The 22718-nt window shown below is 36.6% G+C and overlaps 2 protein-coding genes across 3 annotated transcripts in view; both read right to left on the bottom strand.

Moving 5' to 3' along the window:
- Nucleotides 1–11566, bottom strand: part of ttll12 (tubulin tyrosine ligase-like family, member 12) — a 42978-nt gene extending 31412 nt beyond the window's left edge. The window contains exons 1-4 of one of the 2 annotated variants that reach the window (XM_058773794.1): nucleotides 11448–11566; nucleotides 10333–10484; nucleotides 8666–8864; nucleotides 7607–7766 (exon numbers count right to left, since the gene is read on the bottom strand). In XM_058773794.1, coding sequence (XP_058629777.1) covers nucleotides 7607–7766; nucleotides 8666–8864; nucleotides 10333–10454 — 481 coding nt within the window. In that variant the 5' untranslated portion in view covers nucleotides 10455–10484; nucleotides 11448–11566. Of the gene's footprint in view, nucleotides 1–7606; nucleotides 7767–8665; nucleotides 8865–10332; nucleotides 10485–10709; nucleotides 11344–11447 lie in introns of those variants that run through there. The other variant, XM_058773793.1, reaches the window with a different exon arrangement.
- A 428-nt stretch (nucleotides 11567–11994) lies between these two features.
- On the bottom strand, nucleotides 11995–22137 carry pnpla3 (patatin-like phospholipase domain containing 3). The gene is made up of 9 exons (XM_058773111.1): nucleotides 21757–22137; nucleotides 20278–20510; nucleotides 19358–19423; nucleotides 17901–18110; nucleotides 14758–14818; nucleotides 14447–14647; nucleotides 14220–14352; nucleotides 13763–13870; nucleotides 11995–12858 (listed from the first exon to the last, which is right to left on the bottom strand). The coding sequence occupies exons 1-9, from the start codon at nucleotides 21941–21943 to the stop codon at nucleotides 12615–12617; spliced, it is 1443 nt and encodes a 480-aa protein (XP_058629094.1). The 5' UTR covers nucleotides 21944–22137; the 3' UTR covers nucleotides 11995–12614.
- Between the last annotated feature and the right edge of the window lie 581 nt (nucleotides 22138–22718).

Genomic DNA, 22718 nt, shown 5'->3' with positions numbered 1-22718 from the left:
TTCCAGGAATTGTGTACAGATCCTTGCAACATGGGGCCGTGCAATATCATGCTGCAACATGAGGTGATGGTCATGGATGAATGGCACAACAATGGGCCTCAAGATCTTGTCACGGTATCTCTGTGCATTCAAAATGCACCTGTGTTTGTCTATAACATATGCCTGCCCATACCATAACCCCACCGCCACCATGGACCACTCGATCCACAACATTGACATCAGCAAACCGCTCACCCACATGACGCCATACACGCTGTCTGCCATCTGCCCTGTACAGTGAAAACTGGGATTCATCCGTGAAGAGAACACCTCTCCAAAGTGCCAGACGCCATCGAATGTGAGCATTTGCCCACTCAAGTCGGTTACGACGACAAACTGCAGTCAGGTCGAGACCCCGATGAGGACGACGAGCATGCAGATGAGCTTCCCTGAGACGGTTTCTGACAGTTTGTGCAGAAATTCTTTAGTTATGCAAACCGATTGTTGCAGCAGCTGTCCGGGTGGCTGGTCTCAGACAATCTTGGAGGTGAAGATGCTGGATGTGGAATTCCTGGGCTGGTGTGGTTACACGTGGTCTGCGGTTGTGAGGCCGGTTGGATGTACTGCCAAATTCTCTGAAACGCTTTGGAGACGGCTTATGGTAGAGAAATGAACATTCAATTCACAGGCAACAGCTTCCTGCAGTCAGCATGCCAATTGCACGCTCCCTCAAAACATCTGTGTCATTGTGCTGTGTGATAAAACTGCACATTTTAGAGTGGCCTTTTATTGTGGCCAGCATAAGGCACACCTGTGCAATAATCATGCTGTCTAATCAGCATCTTGATATGCCACACCTGTGAGGTGGATGGAGTATTTCGGCAAAGGAGAAGTGCTCACTAACACGGATTTAGACAGATTTGTTAACAATATTTGAGAGAAATAGGCCTTATGTGTACATAGAAAAAGTCTTAGATCTTTGAGGTCAGCTCATGAAAAATGGTGGCAAAAACAAAAGTGTTGCGTTTATAATTTTGTTCAGTGTATATCCTAGTAGACACTGAAATGTATACCGCTACTGGAATGTACTTTTTCCTTGTTCTTGAGAAGCAAGCCTCTCCATATGTTGAACATCTGTCTTCTCTCAGGTTTACTGTGATTGCCTAAATCATTGAGGTCACTGAGGCCTCTCGTCTACGTGACCAACGTGCACTCAGACCATTAGGTTGTTTTCTATGTCTATATGAAAATAAACTGAATATGGTCTGAGTTTCTCTCCTTTTCTCTCTCTGAGAAGCTGCACTCATTGTCTGTGTGTTTTGGGAACATTATCTGATAAGCTACTCAACCCTGAAATAAATAAGTGCTTATCTATTTATGCTTGTTGTTATCGGTCTGTGCAGAACCAGTCTCTAGGGAAATTCATCAACGGCACCCAGGAGGGAACACTCATTTTCCGTAACCCTGATGTCTGGGTGGCAGATATATGTTTTGGGAGAGACAAGTTGTGTGCAATGTGCTCTAAGCTGTGCGTGTGTGCGGCTGCGACGTGAAGAAATATTATACTGCAGCAGCTGTGCACAAGCAACAAGTTGGGAAAGCCATTTGATTGTTTTCTAGTAAATGTGAAATAATTGCAATTCTCTACCAAACCACTATAGAGTTGGTGTCACTATAGAGTTAGAACCAGCAAATGTGGTTTACAGGTTTAATAGAAAGGGAATGATGTGCGCCAAACGAGGTGCTGTAGAAATCGAATACTTTCTTTAATGGTTGCGGATGAAATAGCTCAACACGAGAGCCAATGCAAACGCAATGACATGTGAAATAAAACACCATCATGTTTTAAAGAAGAGTGGCTTGATTAAGTGGTGGAAATAGCAGATGATGGGCACAGAATGGTAACAAAACTGGTACAAAAACAATGAAAAAGGTATACAGTGTGTTAGAATAAAAATAACAAGACCGAGATCTGGAGTCAGGTTGGGATGTACAAAGAAGAGAAACCTCAGGTACCAGGGAGTCAATGATTAAAGACAAGACACAAATGTCCTTGTTTAACCAGAGCTCAGCTTTATTAAGCCAACAGTGAGCATATATATGCATATATATATATCAAAAGAAGAAGTTCTACTATTGGATAGTACAAAATCACATCATGGTCACACTATGTACAGACATCCGAATATGGAAGTAAGTTTGCTTCGATAAAGGCCCAAGTTTAAATCATATATGCAAACAGCAAGCTAAGCACAAAATAAGCATCCATCAGCACTGCGTTCGTTCATAGGGCACAGGGTGTTCTGCTAAAATCTCACAGTGGCCACTTTAAGACAATATGATGTCTTACCTACTCATCAGCTAGTGGGGCAGACAATCAACATTAAAAACTTTAACAATAGTTTAGAAGAGAATATTGCAGTGTTATGCATTCATTATAGCTGTGTGTTCTGTATGCATATGGCACTTTTCTTATATGACGTAAACACTTTCTGGGTAACGAGGCCTCTTGAATTTATAATTATGCTCGCAGAGGGGGGGGGGTCTGCTTGGAGTTGTGGAATATGGCATTCCCCATTTCTTAAAAACACACTGTACAAGTAAACAATAACGTTAATCTCTCCACACTTAAAAGAAATATTCACATATTTTGTTCCTTGTTTTCTTTCTTTTGTACTTTTGTCTTTGTTTTCTCGCCTTTGTGCGTCATGAGGCCGTTCACATCATGCCTAAAAACGGGTTTAAAACGCTAAACGCGCCACTTTCTCCTTCTTTCCAAAGAGCTGTAGCTTGCACTCCCATGGCGTCTGCCGTTGCTAAGCAACCACGACCTGCGTGGGAAAAGCCGTGTAAACACTGTAGCCCCTCTCTGCAGAACAAAAGATCCAGGGGGCGGGGTTGGATACACATCCAGGGGGTGGAGATTGGTAGGTTTAGGGGTGGAGATGGGTGGGTTTAGGGATCAGGGGGTGGAGACGGATAGGTTTAGATAAATGTAAGGTGGGAGGAGTTGGATCTAGATCCAACCACACCCCCTGGATCTTGTGTTCTGCAGTGAGGACCATCACACAGGTTGCCTGCTGTGCTGTTCGTCCAATCAGAGACCGTGATACTGCAAATATGCAAATAAGAACGTTAACCGGGGTTTAGGAATGTACGGTGTGAAACGTCTGTTAATGAATACCCAGGGTTAACAATTTCAAGTGTGAAAAGCCCTATTGTATATTAGGATTTAACAGTCTAGATATTTTCTACCGAGGAACAAATTATTATTATTAAAAATGTATCCCCATCAGCTGAAGCTATTTTTAATGATTGGACTTGTTTGAGCATATATACCTAGTTCAATATGTCTAGTTTAGTTATATTTTTGTGACAATGTTTTTGTCAGCATACTGTACCTCATATTGACCAGGGTAAAATGCTGGTTGAATCTTTGCAGAAAGAAGAAACTTTTAAAGAACCTGATTAATACAAATTATACTTAAGATCAGTCAGAATATTTCTACCATAGGATTGAAGTAGTAGGGAACACTGTTTATTTAAAATTTAAAGTAATATTGCACTAATAAAATATTTAATAAATGTAGCACATTCAAAATGTTCACTCAGAAAAAGAGTGAATTGACTAACTTAACATCTGGTCCGTATCTCCTCCCTCACCCCTCCCATCTCTCTGTGAGGGTTTGAAGCAGTCAGACCCTCAGTTTCACAATGGATAAGCTAAGGGTCTGTTAGTTTTTGTTTATGATTCAACTTCAACTAACTGCATTGTGCAAAGATCTACCTCTTATCGCTCTGAAAAATGTAAGGCCTTTTTTTTCCTTTCATATTTATTGTTACCTAAACCTCTAGTAAATGTTTCGCTGTGTTTTAGAGCCATGTTCATTTTTATATTGTGTTTTTTTTTTTTTATTATATATATTTTTTATTTATGCTAAACCTAATCCATATGCGGCGTATGAGTTTCTATAATCAATCAAGGAGTAAGCAGCTACGTGGTGTTGTTTTTAAAATATTTTTTTATCCTTATGTTACAGCGCATGTCAAGCAGGGTGAATATATATTCAGACATCACGAACGTAACATATTAACTTATTTACTTATTATTTGTGGATCATAATCTATTTATCTGTGGTGAATCGACCTTTGAGAATTTGCATATTCAGATATATCTTATGTATTATTATTTCAATATTAACAATATTAACAATGATTAACAGAATTACTTTTTATAATTATTTATCTAATCCACTTTTATGATTCTATGTTTTTGAAATATTAATATGAGGTTGTTTAACACACAATGAGCTTAAAGACTCTTGCTATCTGAAAACAGGTTTTATATTTATCAAAACAGCTGTCAGATTTGTAGCGCCGTCTGAACGACTAAGAGAGATATAATTTTGGTCCATGGAGATGAGAAACCACAATCTTATTTGAAGGTCACGATGCATTAGGTCATGACTGAACTTTGGAACATGTTACATTTGATGAAGAACAGAGCTTTTCTGCGTAGAAACAGCTTTGTTTAGCACATTGGCCTTTGTACACTTAATCTGCATATCTGATCTTGCAAGGATATAAGAAGAGAATGTACTGCACCCCTCTTTACTTCTATTTCCGTTCATTCTCCTCTCTACTTCTCTTTTTTTGGCTTCACTCTATAACTGTTCGGGTGCACCTCAAACTTAAGATCTTTTATGAAGTTTTTTATTCTCTTCAGATTGTTGTTATTCCTTCCAGGTGGTCATTATTCATTCCAGATGATCTTTATTAATTCCAGATTGATTTTAATCTTTTCAGATGGTTCTAGATATGTTCGGTTTGATTTATAATGGGTCTTAACTAAACTTGTACGAACAGTTAATTTGTAGGATGCTGTCATTGCATATGACTATTAAAATGTAATGTTTCTTTTTCAAGTTATGATTTACAGTTCTCCTTTTTGAAACTTTTAAATAAATTTGCATATTCCTTCAACCCAACCGTCTGACGTCGATTCGATTTTGCATCAATATGGAGTAATGCAACAATTCTACCCCCATAAATGTGTATCATTTAGTTACATTAAGGGTCAAATCAACTATAAACAGTGAAGAAGATTTTTATGGTTAAAGATCTGAATTAATCCAGTATAATCAAGGTGAATCTTGCCATTAATATATCTATTTAATCTTCCATTATGTTCGAAGGCTACTGTGTAAAAAGCACCAACGTGGCTAAAAGGTGCAGACAAGAAAACATCTGGAAAAATATAGGGGGGCTTTTTCCTTTACCATAACAAGTCTAGGAGATCTCTTCTCCTTAGGGAGAAATATAGAATTGCATACGTAAGTGAAATATGGAACTGTATACATAAGAGAAACTCCAAATGTATAAGAACCTGCCTTAAAAACTTGTATATATACCAGAGACATTCGAGAGACTCTTCTGCAGAAGGGGCCTCCGCTTTATTCTCGTTAAATAGATAATAAAGTCTATCTTCTGGCATCAATATAGAGTAATGCAACAATTCTACCCCCATAAATGTGTATCATTTAGTTACATTAAGGGTCAAATCAACTATAAATAGTGAAGAAGATTTTTATGGTTAAAGATCTGAATTAATCCAGTATAATCAAGGTGAATCTTGCCATTAATATATCCATTTATTCTTCCATTAGGCTCGAAGGCCACTGTGTAAAAAGCGCCTACGTGGCTAAAAGGTGCAGACAAGAAAACATCTGGAAAAATATAGGGGGGCTTTTTCCTTTACCATAACAAGTCTAGGAGATCTCTTCTCCTTAGGGAGAAATATAGAATTGCATACGTAAGTGAAATATGGAACTGTGTACATAAGAGAAACTCCAAATGTATAAGAACCCGCCTTAAAAACTTGTATATATACCAGATACATTCGAGAGACTCTTCTGCAGAAGGGGCCTCGGCTTTATTCTTGTTAAATAGATCAAATCTATCTTCTGGCATCAAACTTCAAGACTGAGCGTGATTCTTCGAAGGAGCGGCGGAAGACACTACAATAGCACATTAAAGTTAAATGTTATGCAATTTTTTGTGTGTGTGCTGTGCAGGTCTTGTATAAAAAATAACTAAATAACCTTCGGAGATATGCTTCATTAACTTTATGTACATCTGTTAAGATATTGCTTGTTTTTCTACGTTTTGACCAATCTAAATCTTTTTTACTTATGTAATGATGTATTTAGTGACCTCTGTTAGAGTATAATTGAAGCCGACTTCTGCTGATGAAACTGCAAACTTTTTCTTATTCAGTAAATTTTTCATTTGATTGCATCTCTGACTCCTGGTCTTCCTTCATCAAACATGGTCCTTGGGTTTTAACTGTAAATTCCCCTACAATAGACACTTTTTGTGCCGACGTCACAGCGCTAGCTGGAGGCAAGACAAAAGGAAAACTGGAGGCGGCCCATTCAAACCAGTGCAGATTCGGCTACATAAGGAGCTTAAAATATCATCTTGTTGTGATGTTGGATGCAAGAACCGACATAGTACAGGCTCCAATTTACAAATTTTAACGCATATCTGCTGCCACTCCCAGACAAAAAACCCACAACAGCTGTGCTTAAATGAGATAAAACGAGCGGACTGGACAGAAATGATAGTCAAAAATGCTCGCGTTTGCAGCGCACACTTCTTCTCAGAAAAGGTTAAATAAAGTATTGTCTTTTGTTGTTATGGATTATGGTTTGTGTTATGCGTCTAAAGATTTCTTATGCACCTCACAACTATGAAATAATGTCTGTGTGCATGTGTGTAATACAACAAACCGACGATTTATATGCTTAATCATCCGTAATATACATTGTTGTGATTGATAGTGGCTGGACTTTCTAAGAACTTAGTAAGAATGAATAATCAAACACAGAAAGTTCAAAATTAATTTCTGGAATTTTTATTTCTAGAAACTATTCACATCTTCCTTTAAATGTACAGTATGTAAAGTATTGTAAACTTAACTTACATAATTTACAGGATGTATACTTTAAAATAACTATTTGGCCATGATACATACATCTTCAAATAATATATCAATCACATTGAATGTTTAACTTTTTGTATTTTGGCCCAGTTCACTCTCACGGCTCAACATTAGCTGTAAAAATAGATGCCTGCTGAAATTGAAATATATGTACATCTTCATGACTAGACAGACACAGGTGAGTTTCTCTTCACTACTCGCTCTATATGCGACTCAATCGGAGGTAATCCTGTCAGATCGACCATCCATGAGCATAGGGTCGGCCAATCTGATTTTGTCTGTTAAAGTTAACTTATTTAAATAACAATCACGGTCCTGCACAGTGAGTGACCTTACATATGCAGGTAAAATTGGATTTTCTCCAGCCATTGTTTAAGAAACAAGGTAACAAACTTCATAGCTAGCGTTAGTGAAGCGTTCAGTGGAATCTTTCTGCCTCCAGAAAAACATCACAATGTTTACTATCAGAAAAAGGGTCTATATATTCTGGGTAGTGTATTCAGCGTGTCCTTGTTTGATGTCTGTCCTTTCACAACATTACATTTATATTAAAAAGTTCCTGAAAGCTGTGATGCACTGAAAATGACTTCTTGCTTTGTTACGTGTATTTTTGTGTATGCATACCTCCATTCTCCAGGTCTTGTAGTGGCCACAGCACTGAGTATGCGATCTGTTGTGGAGTGTAGAACAGAGGAGCCATACAGCAAGTCGGCTGGGAAGAATGCTGAACCCGAGATCCAAATTCATCCATGATGTACCACACAGGCACCTTTTCTTCTGCAGACTGCAACAACGTCATTATCAACAAACCAAATCCAGCAGCGACATGATATCTCAGAATGCACACTGGCAGATTAAAGGAACAGACAACTCAAGGATGTTTACTTTTTTACAAATAAAAGATGTTTAAATTTACTGAAAATTTACTCTTACCACCTAAGATGTAGATGAGTTTCTTCATCAGAACAGATTTGGAGAAATTTAGCATTACATCACTTGCTTAGCAATTTATTCTCTGCAGTGAATGGGTGCTGTCAGAATGAGAGTCCAAACAGCTGAAAAGACATTATAATAATCCACAAGACTCCAGTGTGTGTTTGAAAGAAACAAAACCATCATTACAGCGTTTTAACTTGAAACCTTCGCTTTTGGCTAAAATAGCAGTACTTCATCCATAATAATGTTTCCTCCAGGGAAAAAAAACTCACCCCCTGCTGTCCTCTCACATCAAAATCCATTGCTATATTTGTTGAGAGACTGTTTTCACTTGTAATATGTGCATATTTCTGTCCTATAATGGATGACTTTTTCACTGGAGAAAGCAATATTATGGATAAAAGACTCTATTTTAGACTGAAGCAATGGTTTGAAGCCAGAAATGCCTTGATGAATCTGTTCATTACAAACATACAGTTTTTCACTTCACTAGACATTAATCGATGGACTGGAGTGGTGTGGATTATTGTCGTGTTTTATCAGCTGTTTGGACTCTCATTGTGATGGCACCCATTCACTGAAGAGGATCCATTGGTGAGCAAGAGATGTAATGCAAAAATTCTCCACATGTTCTGATGAAGAAACAAACTCATTTACATATTGGGTGGCCTGACAGTGAGTAAATTTTCAACGGATATTAATTTTAGGGTGAATTATTCCTTTAATAGAATTTTCTCCTTCTCTTACCCCCTGGGAAAGCTGATAAGTTTGGTTGTATTTCCACATGTTGTCCAGGACCAGATCCACGATGTCTGGATCAGGTGCCTCTCCGTGAAAAGGCAAACCCATCAGACTGGCCATCCGGATCAGCAGTCCAGGAATCTCCAGCAGCTGCTGCCGGGCGCATTCCACCCTATATGTCCAGGCGTGATCTACAAGAAACACACTACAAACCAAAAGAGAGAAAAATGCATTTTCAAAATCGACAAAACCAAAAGTTTCTGATGCTCAAATAGTTGAGCACGGTGCTATCAAATGCAAGGCCATGGGTTTTAGTAAATTAAATAGTAAATAAAATAACAATAACAGCAATTGAAGGTGTTTATTTCCAATATCTACCTCACCTTTACATATATCAATTATATAAGCACCAGAAAAGTTGTCTAACACTCTGATTATGAGAAAAGTATCTTATCTAATCTTATCATTTAGGGAAAGTTAGAGCCTAGTTACAGTCTCAGGCCTTCAACCTTAAGGAAGAAGTGATGTAGTTGTGTGTGTGTGTGTGTGTGTGTGTGTTATCGTCTTTATTACAGGATAGGGCTAGGAGATATAGCTAAAATGTTTGACAACATTTTTCATTTGCTCTCAAAAAATTTTTAAAAAGGTTATTTATTGCATCCATGAGAAAGACAGTAGAATCACTGGTACATACATACACACACATTTTTTGCTGAATAAAAAAAATGTTTTACACAAATGGAACATTTAAAAAGTTACCAACATAAAAACTATATAATTAAAGTAGTATGAGAATTAGTCTATTTTTAAGAAAGTGTAAAAAGTTTAGTGACCTTACTGTACATTACCCTAAAAACCAGGTACAATATTTATTTATTTATTTTTTACAAATTAATCGCTCACCCAAAAACGAAACATGTCAGATGAGTTTCTATCACATTGATGAGAAAGTCATCTGTTAACCACATAAATCTATTTAAGAGCATATTTAGCCGCTTGCGTGTTTCCTCTCTATCTGCAGTCCCCAGTAAGGGTACCTTGACCTTCCTCTTTATTAACCCAAAAACTTCCCCAGCCTAAGTCATAAATAATATATATGATATTTTTTCCTTTACCCTCTTATCATCACAAACCTCTTAAAGGGATAGTTCACCCAAAAATGAAAATTTGATGTTTATCTGCTTACCCCCAGGGCATCCAAGATGTAGGTGACTTTGTTTCTTCAGTAGAACACAAATTAAGATTTTTAACTCAAACCGTTGCAGTCTGTCAGTCCTATAATGCCTGTCAATGGGCACATAATCTTTGGGAGAAACAAAAACATGCACACACAAATCCAAATTAAAGGTAAAAATTTTTATAAATACTGTTCAGTTTCTCGCACAAACCGATCGTTTCGTGTCTTAGGACATCAGTGTATCGTCACGAGCCTCAAGGTTTAATTTGAATTTGTGTGTGCATGTTTTTTTCTCTCAAAGATTGTGTGCCCATTGACGGGTATTATAGGACTGACAGACTGCAAGTTAAAAATCTTCGTTTGTGTTCTACTGAAGAAACAAAGTCACCTACATCTTGGATGCCCTGGGGGTAAGCAGATAAACATCAAATTTTCATTTTTGGGTGAACTATCCCTTTAACATGCTTCCTGCCTAATGGCTCACTGCTGCCCTCACCTGGTGGGATCAGCAGCCTGCAGACCATTTTCTCTGGTCACAATCACTTTATAAATCAGCTCATCTCCAGGATTGATTCTCCGTTCATTCTCTTCATCCTCTTCTTCTTCTTCCACCTGCATGATCCCAAACACCTCACCAGCATCAAATACCTAAAAGAGAAAAGGAATGGATAAATTTACCTGCCCATACTAACAGTTCAATCAACACTGGAGTACCTGGTTTCATACATAGAACACCAAGTCTAGTATTTACATTGACTATTATTTACAGAAAACAAATACATTAACGTATTAATTAATATTTAAAATGTCACAAAAGTAAAATTATTTCCAGACACTATCAAACTGGCACGGAAGTGATGGCTGTGCATTTACCTCACTGGCAAGTTTTAAATGCAGACTCTTCCAGTAAAGCGCAGGGATTCTCGCCGCCTTTAAAGCGGGACTGTGCTGAGAGATGAAGAGCTGATACTCTTCATCGTTCACATTACCGTTCTGCATCTTTGCTAGTTTTCTTTCTGACAAGTCACACGTGAACTGTGCAGCGGTGCATTATGGGAAACAGTTTTAAAGGGCCAGAGCGTATGATTTATGTTGTATTATGTAAAAAAAAAAAAAAAGAGTTCGATCATTTTATGCCGATTTTAAGTTTCCAAAGCGGTCAAAACAATGGGAGACAGTATGAAATTAATGTATTACTCTTTCAAATTACTCTGAATTATACTGTGTAATTTACTCTGAGGTAACTTACACAGTGTAATGTAGCCTAGTCGTTATTCTAGTAACGTTAACTTTCTAGATAAATTAGGTTACATAAATTTATTTATTATCGTACTAGTAGATTAGCTTCCGGAAATAAAAATATTCCATACAATGTAGAAAACAAACAGCCTAGAAACAAGACCAACACCACAATAATATTACAAAAATATTTAGCTACAAATCAGCATTTATCTATTTTATTTTCTCTCATCCTCGTCGTTTCCCTTTACTGGTTTGTTGTTCCTCCGGTCTGTTTTTTCCCCGCGTTAACTGGAGACACCTGAGTATCTGTTTATATAGTATAGAACGTTTTATGCTCAGACTATGTATAAAAATCAATACTAAACTCACCCGAGATATTTTTATTGCACTCTGTAACCGCCCTGAGTCGCAGGATGGCGCCTTTTAGCGAGACTCGGAGTGAAAGTTGTAACTGTCACTAGGGAAAATATTTCACCTCAGTGCTGCGATTGACCAATCAGAATGAAGTATTTCAGAAATCCAAGTAGCTTTTTGTAAAGGTCCTTTGCTTATCTGTAAAAAAGTTATTTTACAGATCATTAAGTAACTTAAAAGTGAAATAATTGTGCACATTCTTACCCTGCTAAAAAAAAACAAACAATAGAAACCATCACAGAAATTCCAATGGTTTCCATTAAAATACAATTATAAACCATTAGCTTTTTCCAGTAAAACCATTACAAAATTCCTTTTTGTAGTGTGTTTTGGGCATTTTTTCAATAGGATTTAACATCCCACCAATAGAATCCATCACTTACCAGTAGACACCATTATAGTTTCCATTAAAACCAATACAATTCCCATTATAACCATTAAATCCATTACATTTTCTCTTGTGTTTTGGGCAGGGTTCTATTGTTTTTTTTCCTTTATTTTCAGCAGGGTAGTTTATTGCACAGCATATCAAACGTTTTCCATGCAAACATATCATTACTGAAATATATTTGTCTTCTCTTGTCTCTCTCAAAATATAAATACATTATATCATGTAGGCTACTTATGTATTTTATCATTTTCATTACCATTTTTCTTTAAAAATGTCATATTTGCCCAGAAAGAGCTGTGAGGGGCTGAGAAAGGAAGATGAACAGGCTCTATAATGCATGGCATATGAAATCAAATGCAAGATTCCTCACTACAAGGCCTCAGACTCTTTATTTGATTGTACACCTCCATGGTATGGACTTGTCAAGTATTTTGAGGTCTCCGAGAAGTATTAGCACCAACTGCAAAGTAAACTCTGACATACAAACAGCATCAATTATCAGCAAAACTCAAGGTACAGGCTGACACAACAGATCAAACACATCTTTGGTTCTGAATGGAGAAGAAAGGCACTTTTGGATAATGTCCAAAATGTCACAGGAGGAGTATTTGTCATGTCTATTTACTCTCGACGCTGGATTCCAAAGCGTTTAACCAGCCAAGCTCGTCTCTCCAACTGGCCAAATTTGCAGCACGACACGACCATAGCTATCAGGCTCAGTATATACTATACTAAGCTGAAAAGGTCCTGCATTGGTCCATTTGCTTCTCTGAGCCTACAAAAAAGGTGCTGGTGTCTTTGATGGGACTGTCCTGTGGGTCGACAGAGGAAGCTGCGTTGAAGTCACCCGGAAAAGTCCAGTTGTAACCATCAAGGTTGCTGGCAGAATGAGGTATGTGTCCATTATAGTCTGAGACAGGCATTTGTAAATCTAGCATTGGTGGTTCACTCGCACATCTTCTCAAAGGGGCGCCACTGCAAAATAAACAAGACGACATTCAAGACATTTTGGCTGTTTTGTGGAAAAACATTGATCTCTTATTGCTTATTAGACTCTAGGTATAACTTATCTTTCATATATCTATGCCAGTCAATAAATGAATTTACCTGGAATTATTAAAATCTGAGATTGCTGTGTAATTCCTACACTCTCAGAAATAAAGGTACAAAAGCTGTGACTGGGGCGGTACCTTTTCAAAAGGAACATGTCTGTACCTAAAGGGTCCATTTTGGTACCTTAAAGGTACATATTAGTACTTAAAGTGTACATACTGGAACCTAATAGGTACAAAAGTGTACCTTTTGAAAAGGTACCGCCCAGTGACAGCTTTTGTACCTTTATGTCTGAGAGTGTACATATAGATTTTCAGCATTAAATTAAATTGTGGGTGCCATCAGAATGAGAGTTAAAAACATCTGATCTGAGCATATTTAACTGACGGACTGTTTGGATTATTTGTGGATTGTTGAGATGTTTTTATATAATATAATATAACTTAATATAATATATAATAAAAAAAACTTGCTACATGTACTATGTTAGGCTAATATAGTACTACTTGCATATTGTTGCTCTTTGGTTGGTTTTGATTGCTTCTATTGTCATCATTTGTATGTGACTTTGGATAAAAGCGTCTGCTAAATGACTAAATGTAAATGTTTTTATTAGCTGTTTGGACTCTCATTCTGACGGCACCCATTCACTACAGAGGGCCCAATGGTGAGGAAGTGATGTAATGCTAAACTTCCCCAAATCTGTTCTGATGAAGAAACAAACTCAGCTTGGATGACCTGAGGGAGAATACATTTTCAGCATATTTTAATTTTTAGTTTACTATTCCTTTAATAGTCGCCTTGAATAATTCCTGAGGGATTTTACCTGCTTGTCTCTGACGCTGCACCTTTCCATGCCAGTCTATAAACACTGCCTGCTACCTCAGCAAGCCAGCGCACATCTGCAGGGACTTCTGGGATCCATTCCCAAAACCTTTCAAACACAGCCGAAATTAAAAACTCCTTTGGATACAAAATTTGTGACATTCACACCAATATTTACAGTTGTGTTGCCTAATATTTTTCTGCAAACCGTAATGAATTTTTTCAGGATTCCTTGATCCGAACAAACGAACAGCATTTATTTGAAATATCAATATTTTGTAACATTACAAATGTCTTACTGTCACTTTTGATCAATTTAATGCAACCTTGCAGAACAGAATGATTTAAAGTTACATTTAAAAATATTACTGACCCCAAACTTTTGAATGGTAGTGTATCAAAAGTGCAATTAATAGAATAATTCTGTTCTGATTAGCATGTTAAATGATGATATTGACCTCTGAGCTGCAGAGTATGCTGATTCCACTGGCAGCGTGTACGGCATCAGCATGTAGGACGCCACACGTAACGGTAGGAAACCAGTCACTTGTGCCAGCAGACCGTGCTTTTCTCTGCAGGCGTCACAAAAAACTGCAAACACATGCACATACATGTATGAAGTTACCATAGTCACATTATACAGTACATTCTTCAGCTTTAAAAGTACATTTAAGTATATCTCTACCTTTTTTAATGGGGGTTGGCAGGTTATTGACAAGCTGTTCATCCAACCACCAGTGGTGTTTTCTCAAAAGGCGGAGTCTCTGCAGCACCCACTCTTTAGTGCTTTCCGTCACGACTGGATTCCTATTGCCTGGGCAGCAGCAGGTGGGCGTGGTCTGAATCAAAGCCACGTCTGCTCTTGGACATACCGCCTGAAGCAAATCTATAAAGAGATATCACCATTGTCTTCTAAACCACAGCACATATCATATTTGGCAGAACGCATAAACGAACATTGGAGATAAAGTGATATGAGAGATAAAGAGTTCTCACTGTTTTCCTGGAGAAATCGGAGGGCATCTTTATACCCGCTTTGACACATTTCTGCCAGCACCTGCCAATCATATGCACAGACATGTCATTGTGTGATAGATATGATTTAATTAGTTATTGTGCTGTGCTGAGCTTCCTGGTGAGCTTATGCTATATTACCACCACATCTTAGATTCAATCTTTTTGTCAACTTGTTTTCTTTCAATTAGCACAGGTTTGTATGTCTTTTTGGAACTGATAGCTAATAGGCCTCATTGATCTGAGCTTATTCACTTCGTTTTTTGAGTAAAAAAAGCATTATTTGTGGATAATTTTGCCAATGTTTACTCAAAAACTGAGGAGCAAGCTCTGATCAGTAAGACCTATTATATGACTGGACAAAAAAAAATTAAAACACATCATGAGGGTTAAGTTGATGCTTAGATAATTATGAAAATGAGTGACTCCAATTAAATACTGTAGGTCTGTATACTGTATAGGGATTTTCTTACTATACTTAACTCATTTAAAATCAAACAGAAATTAAAGAAATTATCACAAGTTAAAAGGATGAAAGTTACTCTTCATGATTCTTTCATTGTTACTCCACATTATATTCATATTTCTGTCTTATGTTACTCACATACTCAAGTATTATTCATTTATTCTCTTTTATTACTATTAATTTCATTTATAATCATATTCCATTGACGTAGTATTTTCTTTTAAGATTTGACATATAAAGGTACATCTTGTTATGATTAAAAGATGTTTATAGGATGATGGAAAAGTATTTTCAGCATTTTTTTTTTTTTTTTTATGCAAAGATGTTTTGCTAAATGTGTCTTTTCATTTTTCTTAGTACTAAGTGTTCTTTTCCAAGAGCTGGTATTTGCAAAGTGATATTTGAAGATTGCAAAGATCTGCTGTTTCTGCTCAAAAGGTGTAAAACCACAGCCCCATCTTTATTTTTATCTGATCTTATCTATTACCTATTGACGTCCTGTCAACATGACCTAGCTTTGATTCCAAGTTAATTTAGGAGGAGAAAAACATTTGGCAAGACATATGTAGTGACACAATGGATAAATTCCTTTGATCAAACATACATTTCTTGTTATGCTGTAAGAGTATGTAAGTCTAATATACAGTGGGTACGGAAAGTATTCAGACCCCCTTAATTTTTTCACTCTTTGTTATATTGCAGCCATTTGCTAAAATCATTTAAGTTCATTTTTTTCCCTCATTAATGTACACACAGCACCCCATATTGACAGAAAAACACATAATTGTTGACATTTTTGCAGATTTATTAAAAAAGAAAAACTGAAATATCACATGGTCCTAAGTATTCAGACCCTTTGCTGTGACACTCATATATTTAACTCCAGTGCTGTCCATTTCTTCTGATCATCCTTGAGATGGTTCTGCACCTTCATTTGAGTCCAGCTGTGTTTGATTATACTGATTGGACTTGATTAGGAAAGCCACACACCTGTCTATATAAGACCTTACAGCTCACAGTGCATGTCAGAGCAAATGAGAATCATGAGGTCAAAGGAACTGCCTGAAGAGCTCAGAGACAGAATTGTGGCAAGGCACAGATCTGGCCAAGGTTACAAAAATATTTCTGCTGCACTTAAGGTTCCTAAGAGCACAGTGGCCTCCATAATCCTTAAATGGAAGGCGTTTGGGACGACCAGAACCCTTCCTAGAGCTGGCCGTCCGCCAAACTGAGCTATCGGGGGAGAAGAGCCTTGGTGAGAGAGGTAAAGAAGAACCCAAAGATCACTGTGGCTGAGCTCCAGAGATGCAGTCGGGAGATGGGAGAAAGTTGTAGAAAGTCAACCATCACTGCAGCCCTCCGCCAGTCGGGGCTTTATGGCAGAGTGGCCCGACGGAAGCCTCTCCTCAGTGCAAGACACATGAAAGCCCGCATGGAGTTTGCTAAAAAAACACCTGAATAAGATTCTCTGGTCTGATGAGACCAAGATAGAACTTTTTGGCCTTAATTCTCATCACCTGTCCAATACAGTCCCAACAGTGAAGCATGGTGGTGGCAGCATCATGCTGTGGGGGTGTTTTTCAGCTGCAGGTACAGGACGACTGGTTGCAATCGAGGGAAATATGAATGTGGCCAAGTACAGGGATATCCTGGACGAAAACCTTCTCCAGAGTGCTCAGGGCCTCAGATTGGGCCGAAGGTTTACCTTCCAACAAGACAATGACCCTAAGCACACAGCTAAAATAACGAAGGAGTGGCTTCACAACAACTCCGTGACTGTTCTTGAATGGCCCAGCCAGAGCCCTGACTTAAACCCAATTGAGCATCTCTGGAGAGACCTAAAAATGGCTGTCCACCAACGTTTACCATCCAACCTGACAGAACTGGAGAGGATCTGCAAGGAGGAATGGCAGAGGATCCCCAAATCCAGGTGTGAAAAACTTGTTGCATCTTTCCCAAAAAGACTCATGGCTGTATTAGATCAAAAGGGTGCTTCTACTAAATACTGAGCAATGGGTCTGAATACTTTCTGAATATTTCAGTTTTTCTTTTTAATAAATCTGCAAAAATGTCAACAATTCTGTGTTTTTCTGTCAATATGGGGTGCTGTGTGTACATTGAGGGGAAAAAAAATGAACTTAAATGATTTTAGCAGATGGCTGAAATATAACAAAGAGTGAAAAATTTAAGAGGGTCTGAATACTTTCCGTACCCACTGTATATATATTTCCAATTGGCTTTTCAGGCAGCAGCTTCTTTGCTTCTGCTCACATCACATGCTCAAAAGGCCTTTGTCTTTTGACTTCCGAACATTATTACACTATACATTTTAGCAGAATATACTCAGTTTGGATTTTATATTCATTTTTAAACTTTTTTTTTTTTCTTTAATTTTAGATTTTTCATTATGATTATCATCTGTAATTGTTATCATTTATAATTTTGTCTTCAATAAGTTACAGTTTTACCAAAAGACTTCATCTGCCTGGATCTCTCTGTGCATCAGAGGGCTTAAGGACAGACCAGCATTTAACAGCATGTTTTTAAAGGGCCGAATACAGACAGTGATTGTGTAACTGCGCTGCAGCTCATGCACACCACTCTTACTTCACTTAGGCATATGAATGTGTGCTCGCGCGTACGTGTTTGGTGTTCTTACTTTAGGCTCTGGGGGAAACAGTGCTTTGCTCAGTCTGTACATGTTGTCTAGATTGACTTGTATGCTGGTGTTTGTGAAACGCAGTTCGTGGAAGCTGGTGGAGTTGTCTTTCGGACAGATGTCACTCTCTCCTGAGAATGGAGAAACGGTGATGGTGTTCTTCAGCTCGGACTGGGGCAGATTATCACTGATCCCACCATCCACATAACGCTGATGAGAAAGAAAAAAGTGAGAGATATGTATGTGTAAAAAAAAAATGTATAGAAAATAATTTATATTCTTTTATATATAGGCTTATTTATATATATATAGTTGTACACAGTTTTTCTAAATGACAAATACAAATATTTATAATATTAAAATAGTATAAAGTAGAAATATCACATGTAGTCTCTGTTAATGTCATCTGAATATATAATGCTTATACATTTTATTTGCTTAAAAGAATTTTAGCATAGTATGTCTAGATTACCCACAAACTTTTACTTCGCCTCTCTTCTATTCTTCTTTTCAAGTTGGAACAATAAAGAACAATAAAATAATACATATAAATTGTAGAACCACTATTTTTAATAACAGAGAATTTATAATATTTAAAAATATATAAAGACACATCGATCTGAAACCAGCCGGCTTTCCTATTAAATGATAGCTAGCCAGATAGCAGTAGTTTCATGATCCCTGATGGGAAATGTATTGATTGTAATGAGCCAATTGGGATTTGCAGGCTATTGCAAGTGTCAGTGTGGCTCAGTTGAGGGTGGGCTGATCAGGACTGACCAGCAGTAAGGTGGTGGTGTGATCAGACCAAAAGACTTACATAACAGCCTTTATTTGTCCTTTTAATAGGTCAACTTCACAGCTAAACTTTTTTCAATGAACAACTTTAGTCACAGCCTAATCTACTTGATAGATTCATTAATCTGGGTTTAAATTTTCAGTGCAAGTCATGATAAGTAACTGGCATGTGTATGAATAAAGTATCATCTGTATTACCTAATAAAGTTGAGGAATGTAATGAAACAATTATTCCATATAGTAACCATGAACACTACTGTGCTGTAAGTGTTAATACAAACAGAGCTGAACCTTTATTTGTTTGACCTCTCAACTATTTCTATGCATTGAAGTCTCCTCCCCTTTCTAAAGAACAAGTACACAATGTACAGGCTATGGGGTTGAGGGTGGGTTCATTCAGACACACTGAGTAACAGCTCTACAAGAAAATCTTGATCAAAACAATAAGCGTATTTAATTCTCTTATTGAGGCCAGTGTTAGTTCACTTTGCCCCAGTGACTGAATTCTTTGAAGTAAGTGCAATGAACTTGCAATGTCCTAATTCTCCCATGTGAAATAATCCAACTTTCCAGCCGTGTCACCTCATACAATGCCTCATGGATTGGCCCAAGTTAAAAAATGACATCGCACCATTGAAGTTATGAACTTTATTACTTACCACATCACGGAAGGCAGGAGGAATTAAACCACAGTATACAGGAATAAAGCAGCTGCAAATAAGAGCCTGGGAATGAAAAGAAAACAGAAAGCCAAAATAGAGAGAGAAAGACAGAAGCAAAACAAAGACAAAGTAAAGACACTGTGCTCTTTCAGAATCATTTATATACTATTACAGTATTTTTATTAATATTCTGAATCAGCTTTTATTTTTTGAAATATTCATTTTAGTTTTAAATTTTAGTTATGTTTATATGTTGCTTTTGTATTTATTACTTTTTAAATATATGTAGATTTAATTTATCTTAATTTAATTTTATTAATTTTTATTTTATTTTAGTTTAGTTTAATTTTGATTTGCCAAAGCGAAATTTCTAATTTTCAGAGTTTTAAGTTGAGCTTTTCATCAAGTATTTTTTTCTTTTTTCATTTCTGCTTTATTTCAATGAACTATATACTGTATATATATATATATATATATATATATATATATATATATATACATACATATATATACATACATATATATAATTGATTATTTCTAATGTATATTTTAGTTAACAACTAGCAGATTTTAAATTCCAAATGTAAAAAGAAATTGAAATTTTGCACTTATTTTGAGGGAAACCTGATTCTGCAGTTTTAAACATTGTAAAATCTTATTGATAGCTATAACCACAATATTTAATAAATTAACATGCAAGGGGATTTGGCTGATGATTCTTGGGAACTCCTTCAATAAAATGTTACAACCTCATTTTTACAGAGAAGATTAAGTGAATTAGTGTGATGTCATGTTATGGCCCCATTATATCATTTTCATGTAGATAAAAGTATATAAAAGTGGCTTATCAGAATTATATAAAGTGGTGACAGAAAATCTAATTCTACGCTGTTTCTATGGTAAAGTGATGCTCTAACCTGGATGAGTTCATCTTTGGAGCTGAAGTCCGACACCAGAACGTTTTGGCCGTCCATGACGCGTGTGAGGGACACACACAGTCGACCAGAGGCCAGCGTGTGAGCATTGGATGGCAGGTCGCGAGACAGGCCTCCACGTATTACCTTGACTATGTTGAATGTTGGGTGCAAAGGGCCCAGATTACGCTTCCGTGCCTCCTTGGCAACATTGATGACGTCTTCACAACATTTCTCTGCATCAATGGAAAGAAACAGACACAAATAATGAACTAAGCAATACACAGGCAAAATGAAAAGGAAGTCAAGAACATAAGATGAACAAAAAATAATTGTAATGCAGATATATTGAACTTTATTTTTTTTCATCATTGCTCTTAACAATGCACACAATCTCTGAACCTGTAATAAACCAAAGGTTGCTTAGAATCTGAATCAGATTTCTAGTTCAGATATTACATGAAAGTGAAAGAATAAAGTCATGATATCACACAGACCTGCACAAACAGCACAGTTCAGAGTTCTTAGATACTGCAACAAGAAAAACCCGTTCTGTCATTTAACTGAGACTTTCATATAAACTGACCCACTTTACACTTTCTACACTTTCCACTGGAGTCTTGCATAAACAGCTCCTGGATTACAAACCCAGAGGATCAGCTATAAAATAAAATGTAGATAGCATAGTTCAAATATTTTGGGCTTGAAAAAAAATGGCATGAGAAATGAGGTCATGAAATGAATAAGTTAACTGAAATAAATGCTAAATAATACTAAAATGTCTAAAAGTAAAAAATATACTTACAATATGGAAGTATATATAACAAAAAAAAAAAGCATGTAACAAAATCACTGAAACTGAAACTGAAATAAAAATGAAAACTGAAAATATAAAAATAAATGTTAATTCAAAATATGAATAAATGAATATATTAATAAATAAAATACATTTTATTTGTTACACACCTTTCCTACTCATAACTCTAAATAAATATATTATAAAAATAATACTGAAATAACACTGCTTCAAAAAAAACAAAACAAAACAATGTTCACAAGTAGCTATAAACTTAATAATTTGAGGGGGTTAATTATCATTTTATTTAATTTTAATATAATTGTGTATATTTGATCAGAATAATAAATATAGATGACTATTACATGAAAACCACCTTTCTCTCTATATAAATATTTATGTGTACATTATATAAATGTGTAAGTGTTGTTTTGTTATCCATTTATTGAGTATCTGAGAAAACTTTTTTTTTTTAAATATCTGCCATCTACACATAAAAATATTAGTCATAAAACACTGGTCAGTTTCTAATATTTAACCACCACCCTAAAAAGGCAACGGTTATAGTTGTTTTCAAATATTAACTTTAAAACAGCAAAATGCAGAAATCAGCAGAAACTATAGAAGAATGACTAAAAAACCTGCCTAGAAACAGCCTTTTTGAGCACCACGGGGTGAGTTCATACCTAAACATGCCTCGGTAGTGAGCACGGATGCAGTGAGAGCCCCTGCGGAGGCTCCGTAAATCTTAGTGGCCCCGCGGATCAGATAAGGCGCTTGCTCCAGAAGACAGCTCGCGACACCGATGTGATAGACCCCTAAAAAGCCGCATCCAGCGAACGAGAGATTCCAGCCTCCCTTTAAGTCAAACATGACTGCGGCAAAGTCTCAGGCTGCTATTGCTCGCGCTGTAACTAATATCATATCTTCTGTAAAGGCGTTAGCCTATCTTTGTGCAGAAGGAGTGGTTGTTACTGTTGTGTGGTGTTTTGATCTCGCGTTTGTCAACACTGGAGCCAATAGGAAACTTGCCGCAGCCCAGTAGAAATAGAAACTCTGTTAGCAAATTCCTAAATAGGCGGGGCTTACACGTGGTATATATACTGTTATGTATACTGTTCAACGTTGTCACGTGGTTAGTGCTACTTTTCTCAAGATTCGTCGGGACACCCCAATTACAATCTTTTAAGATGATGACAATTAAAAATTTCACGAAAAGATTATTTATTATTCACGTACCAATACTTGTAATGAGTAGATTTAAAGAATTTTATTTCTTACAGTAAAATGTCTCCAGTGTGGCAAAAATCGTTCAAAGATTTTAATAGCTATTTTTCTACTGCGAGACACTCTAATCTTTTCTAATTTTCCTACTACGAGACACTCAAAGTTATTCGTGTTTATTTAACACTCTATAATTTGATATTCATTTTTAACAAACATTAGTCTGCATTATCTACCAAAATACATACACACATAGGCCTATTTATATATAGCTGTAGGCTATTTGATTTTATTGTAATAATACTACTATACGTGGCTACTATAAATTCACATTTAAGAGTATATCCACAATGCAATGTTTGCTAATGACTTATCAATTAAATGCAATATCATGTTATGAGAAAGCAGACCAACGTGATAAACA

This window comes from Onychostoma macrolepis, chromosome 04 (assembly GCF_012432095.1).
Source record: "Onychostoma macrolepis isolate SWU-2019 chromosome 04, ASM1243209v1, whole genome shotgun sequence".
NCBI classification, from domain to species: Eukaryota; Metazoa; Chordata; class Actinopteri; order Cypriniformes; family Cyprinidae; genus Onychostoma; species Onychostoma macrolepis.
Note: the sequence above shows the minus strand (reverse complement) of the source record. Positions and strands in the feature narration are given on the sequence as shown.

Excerpts from the sequence above, each read along its gene's own strand:
- pnpla3 (XM_058773111.1), bottom strand. The coding sequence starts at position 21,943 with ATGTTTGACTTAAAGGGAGGCTGGAATCTCTCGTTCGCTGGATGCGGC. Across the intron at positions 18,111-19,357 it reads CTCCTGCCTTCCGTGATGTG|CGTTATGTGGATGGTGGGAT; the intron begins GTAAGTAATAAA and ends CTTTCTCATCAG. Across the intron at positions 12,859-13,762 it reads GCAGCGTCAGAGACAAGCAG|TGGCGCCCCTTTGAGAAGAT; the intron begins GTAAAATCCCTC and ends TTTATTTTGCAG.